At 40.4% G+C, this 12,132-nt stretch overlaps 1 protein-coding gene across 2 annotated transcripts in view; it reads left to right on the top strand.

The window, feature by feature from the left end:
* Positions 1-12,132, top strand: part of txnrd2.2 (thioredoxin reductase 2, tandem duplicate 2) — a 375,099-nt gene that overhangs the window by 621 nt on the left and 362,346 nt on the right. For both annotated transcript variants that reach the window (XR_013793468.1, XM_079568055.1), the window contains exons 4-12: positions 43-187; positions 349-423; positions 910-988; positions 1,102-1,164; positions 1,269-1,336; positions 5,408-5,427; positions 6,202-6,293; positions 6,365-6,539; positions 11,264-11,400. Coding sequence is in view for 1 of the 2 variants with exons in the window: in XM_079568055.1 (XP_079424181.1) it covers positions 43-187; positions 349-423; positions 910-988; positions 1,102-1,164; positions 1,269-1,336; positions 5,408-5,427; positions 6,202-6,293; positions 6,365-6,539; positions 11,264-11,400 (854 nt within the window). In the remaining variant the exon portion in view is untranslated. The remainder of the gene's footprint in view (positions 1-42; positions 188-348; positions 424-909; positions 989-1,101; positions 1,165-1,268; positions 1,337-5,407; positions 5,428-6,201; positions 6,294-6,364; positions 6,540-11,263; positions 11,401-12,132) is intronic.

Genomic DNA, 12,132 nt, shown 5'->3' with positions numbered 1-12,132 from the left:
AATGTATAAGTGTGGCAAATGAAAATAACACCTTCGGAACAGGTACAAAGTGGGGTCTTGGTGGAACATGCGTCAATGTGGGTTGTATCCCCAAGAAACTAATGCATCAGGCTGCTCTGCTCGGAACAGCTGTCAAAGATGCCAAGAAGTACGGCTGGCAGATCCCAGAGACACCCTCTCATGACTGGTAAATCAATAAAATCCACCTTTGAAGTCATGCTAACTTCAGGTGGCATTAACAGTGGTAAATGTAATGTTTCAACAGCACCATCTAGTGATTATTTTGCATTATAGCATCGTAGAAGGCTCTTGTTTAAAGTTAGTTACCCTATAGTATTTCATTTTTAGGGGCACAATGGCAGGAGCTGTTCAGAACTATGTCAAGTCTTTAAATTGGGGTCACAGAGTTCAACTTAATGACAAGTAAGTCACAATGTTTTATTGTAAATGTGTGTCTGTGTGCGTGATACGACTGCAATATTGCAATAACGATATTATTGCGATATTTCACTAAACCGTTTCATTCTAATTAAACACAAATTGTAAGTGGCTAGTTTTTCAACAAGTTGTGTCTAAATAAGACTTTATCAGGACCAAAAGAAGACTAAAGCTGAACTAAGTTAGAAAATGTTTAACTAAACGCTGCACTTTTACACATTTATTAGTTCAATGCATTGTTTGTTTTTGGCTGAGTTTGCATAAAAGTGTGTCGATCTCAGTTAGATGAAGACTAGTGATGTTGCGATGTATTGTGGCTTCTTGTAATACGGATATTGCATCACCTACTATCGCGAAATGATATTTTTTGCGATGTGTTGTGCAGCCCTAGTGCTTAGTGCAGGTAGAACTTGCATAATTTAATAGATCACTATGGCTGTTAAAATAGAATCTTGGATATTTTATTCATAGGAAGGTAAAATATCTGAACATGAAAGGAAGCCTCGTGGATGAACACACGGTTAAAGCATTTACCAAAGCGGGAAAAGAGGTGAGCAGACGTTTTAGTACATGCCTGATGAAAAATAATGTTTTTTAGGTTTGCAATAAAACATTCTATATTTCTGTTTTTTGCATTTGCAAATATGCTTTGTTAATCCATAGACGACCCTGACGGCTTCAAATATTGTGATTGCCACAGGAGGGCGTCCAAAGTGCCCTACAAATGTAAGTATTATTACAATGTATCTATGCCTTAACATTGGTTATTTATGCATTTCTTATGGGAAAACAACTCTTTGGAAACTTTATACTTTTTCTCTGTCACGCAGGTCCCTGGTGTGGAACATGGCATAACCAGTGATGACGTTTTCTGGTTGAGGAATTCACCTGGGAAAACGTAAGCCCTTTAGCATGTCCCTATGATAACCACTTAGACGTTTGGTCAAAGAAATAGGCAATGGAACGTGCATTTTAGTTTTAATGCTATTTTTTTGCCTCTTAACCACCTTGTAGATCCTGTATCAATGCTCACTGGAGCTTGTGTGGTGCGTCCCTCTGTCACGCACTGTAATCTTTCATCGGGGACGTGTAGTTTGTTTTGCTCTCTTCCTGTCAGGCTGTCCGCACTTCATGATTCAGATTAGCGGCGTGCATCCTCACCTTTACAGAACAAGGCCTTTAATCCAGCAATTTAGCTCCTGTCGTCACCCAGCTAATTGGTCCTTCCCTGACGTTTCCTATTGGCACCGGCAGCAGACGGTGACTAGTGGTTGTGGCGTACCTGGCCTGATGTGCTTGTTTGCTTCATGATGACAGAGCTGCGGAAACAATTATTCTAATATTTGACTTTCTTTACAACTTAATTTGTCTCTGTCTTGCACGTTGGCACTGATCATAGATACATCTTTAATACTAATTGTGAAGAATATACATTTCTGGCAAAATCGTTTTCATTACTTTTAGAGTTTTTTTGTGTGTTTTTGCTTGCCTTCTTAATTCTATTTAGTGGCAGGTTTAATGGCTTGTTTTAATGTTAATTATTTCAGCTTGTCTAGAGATTGCATTGCAAAAACAAGAACATGCTTTGTGAACTATACTTATTATCAGCTCCAAGTTCAAAAAACCTTTTAAGCAGGCTTCTCTTCAAATGTCATGTCTGTTTCTCTGTGTTATTTTGCCCCTTGTGGACACCAGTGTTAATTTTGACAACATATTTTATTTTAGTTTTAGTCTTAGTCTTTTGACTAAAATGTAATTTAATTTGAGTCGAGATCAGTGTTAATTTCGTCGACTAAAATATTTAGTCTTAATTTTAGTCAAAGTGTTATTTTTGACGACTAAAATTGGACTAAAACTAAATTAAAAGTTTTTCATGAGACTAAAACTATGACTAAAATGTCCAGATATTTTAGTCGACTAAAATAAGACTAAATAAAAATGAAAAGGAGAGACTAAAATCATCCAAACTTCTATTGACCGTCTGAAAGAGCCTCAGATCATGTAAATTCTCTGCCAAAGGATCAGCTCTGAGCTTTGTTCATGTGGAGCAGCTCCATGAAGCAGAGGAACCAGATTAAATATGATTATAATGAATATTATCAATGCAAAGTCGACTAAATTCGTCTTAAATTTAGTCGACTAAATTTACTTGCAATTTTAGTCGACTAAAACTAGACTAAAATTGAAGATTTTATTTTGACTAAAACTAGACTAAAATGGAATTACATTTTCGTCAAAAGACTAAGACTAAAACTAAATTAAAATATGTTGTCAAAATTAACACTGGTCGAGATTTAGTCTAAAACATTTTTTTAAATTTTAGTCTAGTTTTAGTCGACGAAAATTGCATGTCAATTTAGTCGACTAAATTTAAGACTAATTTAGTCGGCTTTGTATTTATAATATTCATTATAATCATATTTAATCAAGGTCCTCAACTTCATGGAGCTGCTTCCACATGAAAAGCACAAACCCATTTGAATTTAAATGATATGAGGCTCTTTCAGACGGTCAATAGATGTTTGGATGATTTTAGTCTCTCCTTTTAATTTTTATTTAGTCTTATTTTAGTCGACTAAAATATCTGGACATTTTAGTCATAGTTTTAGTCTCATAAGAAACTTTTAATTTAGTTTCAGTCCAATTTTAGTCGTCAAAAATATCACTTTGACTAAAATTAAGACTAAATATTTTAGTCGACAAAATTAACACTGGTGGACACTTGGTGGCAGTAGAAACTTGTCTGTGTTGCGTGAAGCTTCTTTTATATATTCTCAGCTGGGCACTCACTGTACTAGTCATGTACATTACCACTGTAGCACTCAGTGACTCAACAGGGCACAGTTGTGTAGGAAGCAGAATTATCCACTTCTGGAGAGCACTTGAGTTCAGGAAGTTCTTTGAAGCTGAAGTTGGAGAGTCTCTTATGTTCTCTCCGCTGCAGGCTGCTGTTGTTGTCTGCTGTAGGTTAGCCTTAGCGCTCCTTCTGATAGGGTTGTATGACGGGTTTGTTGTTGAGGTGCAGACCTGTCAGCTGTGCAGGTGATGGTGTGTGATGGGACTCCGGTGAGTGACAGACAGCTAATAGACCCTGGAGCGTGCACACAACAAAGTGATAGATATCTGGCCTCTCCAAGTGCAGAAATGGTCATTTTCACGCATGTGTCTGCAGTTCTTTAGTGATGAACAGAGGTGGCTAACGGCAAAATTATTTTCTCAATTAACCCAAATGTTACTGTACTCAAATAGAAGTAAAAAGTTGTAATCAAAATATTTTATCAAATACAAGGAGAAAACGTATGCTGGGAAAATACACCTAGACTGCTGAGTTACTGTATAAGCATTACATTCTTGATGTAATGTAACAGATTGAACAGAAGATAATGTGAAGATGATAAAAATATATTCTAAAAGGCCCTATACCTGATTTTTTTTTTTGGTCCTTTTGTACATTGTAAACTCTGTCTGTCTGTCTTCTTTGTTAGAAGAAAGACACTATGCATTTAATTATAAAGCATTTGTATGAATTTCATGAACTTGTGGCATTTCTGTCCCTGTGACCCTGAAAAGTGACCCTGCAAGTTGTGAAACGTGTCTATAGTAAACTCGTCCCTGTGAAGCTAAAAATATGTTAAGGAATTTAGGAATGAGTTTGGCCCACCGCTAATATTTATATTTAGTGGTTTCATAGTTTATTGTTTGCAATAAAAAAAAATCAGGTATTGGGCCTTTAAGCTAAGGCACAAGAAGTGTTTTATTATTCATTCTCAGCCAATGATTTCTGTAACATTTCATACAGCTCTCTCATACCACCCACACTCTGAGCAGTCACGCAAAGTTCCCTATCAGTGGCGAGGCTTGTGAAGAGCCGGCCAAGGTCAACAGCAGCCACTGATATTGGATAGCAGCTTTTGTGCAGCAGGGCTTTGGCCTGGGCTCATAAACACACTCTACCCCCCACTGCCACGCCAGACCCTCGGCGCGTTTCTCTTTGTTTGTGGATCTCTGTCATTTTTTTTTTGTCATGGCATTTGTTGATGCATGCAAATCTGCCTTGCGGTGTAAATAATAGTTTTACTAAGTACGTTTTTTAGTTCACTAAATATTCTCCTAATGCAACATGACAGGCTGTGTACAGTAATGCTGCATGCAGACCAGAGTGCAGGAAAGTGTTTCATGTTACAGCATTTCATTCAAAGAGTCTGAACTTTTGTTGTTTATAAAGTGTGGCTGTTTTATATGTCTGTGCACTCTTTTCTCTGTTGTGTTATTGGTCCAACTTACTTTGCAGTACAAGACAGACGACTAGTGTAACATACTATCAGTATCAACACAATGCGGAATTGCAGGGGTCAATGAAAGGAGACTTTTCTACACTGTCGCTGCAGCTTTTTACCTAATCTCTTTTAAACCACTTCACAATACGTGCTGAGAGCCTGAGTGCCCCATACACTCTGATGATGTGGGTACAGGGGCTTTTAGTGCTTACTGTTAGCATGGGCCAAAGCAGGATGTGCCTCAGGCTGCAGAACTGTCAGGTAGAGCAGACAGTGGAGCGAAGGCGCCGAAACAAGGAGGAATAGGCCTCACCTGTGTGTGACAGGCTTCTCTCAGCGACCCTGAGCGTGGACTTGAGTCTGAACATGGCACACCCCATTTGTAGGGATTAGCTTAAATGCTAGCAATTAGCTCTCTGCTTCTATACACGTCTAAGGACTGGATTAGAATTGTTATTAACCTGGACCACACATGCGGATCCACTTAAATGTTGCTTTTTTCCAGCATGTTTCACTCACCTTCTGGATTTTAGCAGGAAGTTTAGCACATCATCACAGAACTCATCCCAAGTTCAACATTAGATTTTTGTAGGTTGGAGAACTGTTGTGTATATACAGTCTGAAACTACCATTAAACCTTGATCCGTATTATTTAAAATGGTCTGATTGAGTGTTTCGCTTTTGTTTTTCAGACTTGTGGTTGGTGCAAGCTGTATCCTTTCTTTGAATGTGCCTCAACAGAAGAGAAGCTGCGCTTAAAGGGATATTTCAGGATTTTTGACATAGGGCCTCATTTCCTAGTTATCCAGAGTGTTGTTAATTTCTGGGGATTTCTTTTTCTTTTAATTCATGCAGTCCTTATATTTGAAGGATTTAGTGGTGCTAGGCTAGTGCTAGGCTAGTGCATGTCTATGGTAACTAGTAGCCTGCATTAAAGACAGTCCGACTCAAGCACAGTGCACCTGAGGCAAATCACTTAAAACACCAGACTGCCAATATAAATGTCTGTGTCGACTGAATAATTTTTGAAATATAACTATTTTGCATTTAAAATAAGTTGTATTTGAGCAGCATCAGCTTCCTGGTTGTAAGCTACGCAGCGGCGGAGTGATCTGCTAGGTTACCGGATCTACAGTAGTTTGTTTACAATCGGCCGGCATTACTACACGTGGAATTCACAAAGGAGCTTTCTACAAATCAGATATGACAACGTTTGGAGGACGACCCGATGATTTTGAAAAGGTTTTTTAATGCAGGCTACTAGTTACCATAGACATGCGCTAGCCTAGCAGTAGCATAGCGCCACTAAACTCTTCAAATATAAGGACTGCATGAATTTAAAAAAAAAATCTCCACAAATCACCAACACTCTGGATAACAAGGAAATGAGGCCCTATGTCAACCATCTTGAAATATCCCTTTAAGTCCATTAATATACGGTAGATATAGTATTTAAGGAGTATATTCTTAACGTTTTATTCATCAGATGTGGGTCTGGAGTGTGCCGGGTTCCTCACAGGCATCGGTTTAGACGCCACAATCATGGTTCGCAGTGTTGCTCTTCGAGGCTTTGACCAGGTATTGACTTTAGATACTTTTTTAAGTTCTGATAAAATCTTTATTTCCAGACTAATTGTTTTATCCAACAGCAAATGTCAGGTCTTGTGACTGACTACATGGAGGCCTATGGGACCAAGTTTGCCTGGAAGTGTGTGCCCCGAAGAATCGATAAACTCCCGTCCGGGGCATTGCAAGTCACATGGACGGACACGCAGACAGACAGTCAACACCAAGACACTTACGACACTGTGTTATGGGCAGTTGGTAAGTTTATTTGGGTTTATCTCTTTAGATTAGAGCTTGGAATGATAATTGTTGCTGCCATAGTCAAAATGTAACAGGAAATCAATTTTATGTAAGTTGCATAAATTGATTTCCTGTTACAGTAACTGTTGGAGGATGCAGTTGGACGTACTACCCTAAGCTGTGTTAGTTGATCATTGCTAGTGCTTGTCTCGTTCAAACAGATCCCTCCATTGCTGCACATTGTAAATGGTACCCTCGATACCTACTATAAATCTGTTATGACTTCTTTGTCCTGCCCAGTATTCTTTTCATTTCCACCCTGAATACAGTGCAGCATCAGCATAAAGCCGACAAATCGAGGCTGAAAACAAAGTAATAAATAATAAAACAGGAGTGATGGGAATAGCCAGGGGAAGTGTTAATCACCTAAACTGTAGTCTGTGGCTGTAGCGGAGCAGAGGGCAGGATGCACCCACACACAGGGTCACCACGTCTCTCTGTTCCCCCTCTCCTCTCTCTCTGGGTCTTCCTGATCATGCCAGCCCTCCAGGAAACCAATGCTGTATCTGTCACAGACAGCTATATACCCTCATGTCTGAGTCAGTCCTTGTATCTGTAAGGGCTTCACTTTTGTGGCTAACATTTGCCGCTCTCCCACACACTCCCAGCTGTTTAGTGGCCATTGTGTAACGAGGCAGCGTTTGTGGGCCTTTGCGTGTGACAGTGACAAGGATGTGTGTGACCCTGTAGCTCAGATGACGTGGGTGACTCCCTGTCGTGACTGTAGTCTGCTTTTTCCATGTGAGGGTCAGAGGGATATTTGTCCGCTGTCATCAGCAGGTGCATGACACACATGACGTAATTGTAACCATCAACACAGTTGTAATAATTTTGTGATTAATTGTATTCATAGTGCGCTTTTTAATTTGACGGTGCCTGAAAAGGTCACGTCACAAGGAGGCTTGAGAGCATTTGTAGTGAAACTTTGAAACAATATGTGTTTTACTGCATCTTGAGGAGCAGATGGCGACTTCTGAAAGTGTTTATACTTATTCAAAAATTATTGCGCAATAAAAAGCTGATTGGTGGCATTACTTTTAAGCAGTGTTTTAAAGTTTATTCTTTTAGTCTCGAATAACAAAAAACAAAATTATACATAACCTTGAAAACCAAGGCAATTTACTTCCATTACATCCATTAGAATTTAAATTACCACAACATCTGTTTGTGCACAGGCAACAAGATGATGTCCCTACAGGAAAATCACAGCTGTTCACATTCTGAAATGAATGTAAGGTGTTAAACTGCAATCTGTGATTGAGGCACCAGATGCTTCTAAGAAACAAAGTCCCAAAGCCCCAACAACAAGTTGGTCACGGAAAATTAAACATTTCCAAAACAGTAGTTTCTCTACAGTTGAGGTGAGAAGTGAGATTCTCGAGAAAAATGCAACAATATCAGAGAGTTTGCAAGCACTCCCACTTGGTTTTCAAACTTGTTACATTTTTATGCTTTAGACTCATACTGTGGATGGAGTAGTGATGTGTCTTGCCCTGGGACACAATAACACTACCTTAAGAGATTCGATTAACCTTCGGGTTGGAAGGCAAACACTTACCCACGGATCTGAATATGCATATGAATGTTATCTAATATTAATACCAGCGTAGTTCTCAGTGTGTCTGTAATTAATTCTATTGCCTTCAACGCCGATACTTGAAAAATAACTGTGAATAAAAAAGCAAGGAAACCAATGCTGTGATCTGCTGTGCCCATGTGGCCTGTGTTCCCAGACGGGTCAGTGAGAAACAGTCCATGATAGTGCCTCCCGCTCTTTGAAGTCTGCTGCAGCAGTTATGAGCACAAGGCCACTTCCCCTAAAGGGACCTTACACTGGAGGTCAGACGGCCTAAACCTCAGTGGAGTTATTAAAGAGCAGAGCGAGACCCTGGGCCCTGAGACAGTACCAGTTTGTCGGATGCATCCTTTCCCCTGCTCCTTCCTGCACCCAGGGCCGCTCCTCTGCAGGTGTAGGAACAACAACATGTCCACATTTCCTGTCAGCATAAAACACATTCGTCTGCTTCCTCTTGGTCCTCATCGCAGGGTTTTTATGTTTATTTTACAAAATCTACAGAGTTTTGGTCTACCCGTGTCCGGTGTGTTTGTGAGCCATGTGCGTAGACAAGTGTAGTGGGGAAAAAGTCCTTTGTGCACTGTGCATTTGATTATAAAGCATGTTTATTGATCGTGGGGAGTAGCAGGCTAGTTGTTGTTGTTTTTTACATTACCGTGATGAAAAATGCGCTTATATACTCACCTGTTAGGAATTGGTATGTTAGAAATGTTAACTTCCACTCCCTCATTCATTGTTGAAATCGCCTTTATGGTTTTTCAGCAGGCGTAAATAACACATTAAAGTTGATTCAGAATAATGAATGGGAAGAACACCGTCTTTTGTCTTAAACTCGTTCATGTTTTGACTCAAATTGTCGGCAATGACTCTTTCAAGTTTCTCTTTTGTATTTGCTCATGTGATTGATCAGATAAGTGCGCGGCTTCATTTCAACTTGCGCAGGGTTGTTTTGGCTGGTTGGTCCGACACTTCCGTCTCATGTCACAACCGATAATGTTCGACTGTTTGTCTTATCAGGCCGCACTCTCGCCGCGTCCTCCGCTCACAATGGGGCTGTGACTGGAGCAGCACGGAAAGTGACTTGCTACACAGAACAGGGAGATTCCTCAGATATGCACATATATATGCTATATATAGGCCACTGCTAATTTTACAACTAAAATAAACATCTTCCAGTATAATTAAGCCCAGTTTCAGATTCAACCTGGTCAGCATTTCCATTCTTTTTTGATCTGTAATATTCAGTGGAGGGAAAGTACCCAGAGTCTGTACTGAGAAAATGTTCTCGACTCTGTGAAGGCTGTTGTGTTTATGCATCCAGTTTGCAGACCAGTGGATCCAAATGAACTGAGAGGAAATTTGTACATTGTACATTGTACATGTACAACTTACTACGAATGAAACTCTTTTCTTCAATGGAGCGGTACCTGTAGGGCTGCACAAACATGTTTATTTGCAACACTTTAAAGAAGCCTACGTCTTGCTATAAATATCAACATTGCTGCAACTGCTACCTAATCCTCAACTGCTGCAATTAAACCAACAACTATTATTTTTATATTACAGTTTCATTAATATATCAACTAAAGATCGACTGATATATCAGCTGGCTGATATAGCTGGCTGATATTTGGGGATTTTACAATATCGGCTATCGGCCGACCTAGCGCCGATAAAAGCTCAAATCTCTGGGACTTTCTGTTTTTTGCATTGGAAAGAGCGAAGTTAATTGGAAGCACATAACCTGAGAATTCAATCTGAGTTTGAACCTCCACAATTGTATTTTGGATCGTCGCGCAAAATGCCGTGGCTGGCAACAGCATGCTAATGCTAACAGCAGCTAATCAAAGCTGGGACAGACACTATGATTGAATCACCTACAGTAATAAAATAAAATTGGCCACTGCTGGAGTGGCCAAGTATTTATCTTTTTACAGGATTATACTGTAGACCAGACATTTGGAAAAAATTGCCCAAAAAATATTGGCCCAAAATATCGGCCAAGCATATCGGCATCAGCCAATTAAAACCTCAAAAATCGGCATCAGCCTTAGAAAATCCATACTGGTCGACCTCTAATATCAACGTCCACGGACACTTGGATTACGAGGCCTACAGCTACTGCACTACAAACTGAAGATCAAGCATGGGTTTAAATGACTTAAAGATGCACTAACTTTATAAGTGGAAAAAAACAAGTTGATATTTGTGCGTGTTTTACCTTTTAGTGACTCAGTGGCGATATTACACTCCAGAAGCTTATGTTTTTGGGTTTCTGGCAAGTTGGAATCCGGGAAAACGATTGATCCTGGAGCCTCATTAAGTCCACTGTGAGGGAAAACAAAGGTGCCAGGCTGCACCCATAACCCCACTAAAAGGTCAAACATGCACAAATATTAAGATGTTGTTTTTTTTTCACTACAAAAGTTGCATAGTGCACCTTTAAATGGAGTATATTTCTCTTTTATTGAGAGGTTTTCACTAATTTTAAACTTTTTCCCTGATCGGACCAAGATTACTTTGCTTGTTTGATCACATGTCAGACTTGTTCAAAGGTAATCTCGCTTGAAATACGACAAAATGAATTGAAACGAGTCAGAAACAGAAGACTTGAAAATATTTACAAGTCACACTTCAGGGGAACAGCTCTTCTCCAGTGTGCTCTCCATATCCTCCAGCCACCCATGCAGCCGAGCGTTAGGCGGCCGGTCCCTGTAGCCCCCTGGCCCAAGTCAAGGAGGGGGGAGGGGGGGGGGGGGGGGGGGTTGAACGGCTCCAGCCCGGAAAAAGGGTCTTGCAGGTTTGTTATTTTTGCTGTCCGATAGCATCTGCATGGGTACCTCAGGGTCCCGCTGTTTATTATGTTACCCGGGCAGGTTTTTGAGCAGTCCAAAGATGGGGACAGAGAACGGTCCGTGCGTCGCCGAAAGCATCGGGAAGCGTCGCCATTTGCACCCCACACTGTCACTGTTCACTGTCTGTTTTCAAAAGGTTTTAATGTTTTGTTTTTTCGTTTTGTTTTAACAATCTGGGAATTATTAACTGGTTCATCTCCCACATAGCTTCCCTGAATTGTAATAGTATTGTGTTGTCATTTTCCCCTCAGGCAGAGCCCCAGAGACTAAAGCACTTGGCCTTGACAAGCTCGGCGTGCAACTCAACAAGGAGACTGGGAAGATAATTGTGGGAGCTGACGAATCCACCTCGGTGCCAAACATCTACGCTTTTGGGGACATTGGAGAAGTAAGATTAATCACTCAAAGTACCCTACAAATACTCGTCTTGTTATGAACAAACCAGCAGCTGTTTTTTGTGTGTTTTTTTTTGCATAACCTCATCCATATTGTCCTTTAGGTCAGTACAGGTTCTCATTCTTACTTATTATTATTTTCTATCAAACAGACCATGCTTAGCTGTCCAAACCTTTGGCATTCCCAGCACAAGTGGCCATGTTAATACTAGTTATCTCCGCTGTATGTAATGCAAGTGTTGTTTTTTCAACACAACCAGCTGTGTGCTTCCTTCCTGCCTGCCAGGCCTCAGACGCACACCGCGACATGTACACGCAGCTCTGACTGACGGCTCGCTTTGATGAGTCCTACTTCACCCCAATCTGTCTGTCAGCCTTCCACGGCAGCGGGAAGTTTTTTTTTTTCCTCAGGCGGAGGATAGATGTCTCCATCAATTTGTCCGACGCATTGTTGTCATTTTTTGTGTTTGCTTTATTTAAAACGGTGCAAGCCGCCAAGAAATGCATTATTGTGACGCATGGCTGTCTGGCGTGTAAACACTTAAGTGCAATATGGAGGCACGGACGGCGATACGTGCAGTTGTGTTTGGGACAGCAGGATGTGTGATGTGATTTTAACAGGTTTAAGTCATCAGTTTAGTATTGCCCTGCAGCGTTACTGTTTCCTGAAATGTACAATTGTGTATGTGTGTGTGTGCAACATGCAGGCTTTTTTTTTTTACCCT

This window comes from Gobius niger, assembly GCF_951799975.1.
Source record: "Gobius niger genome assembly, chromosome: 1".
Lineage (NCBI taxonomy): Eukaryota > Metazoa > Chordata > Actinopteri > Gobiiformes > Gobiidae > Gobius > Gobius niger.
Note: the sequence above shows the minus strand (reverse complement) of the source record. Positions and strands in the feature narration are given on the sequence as shown.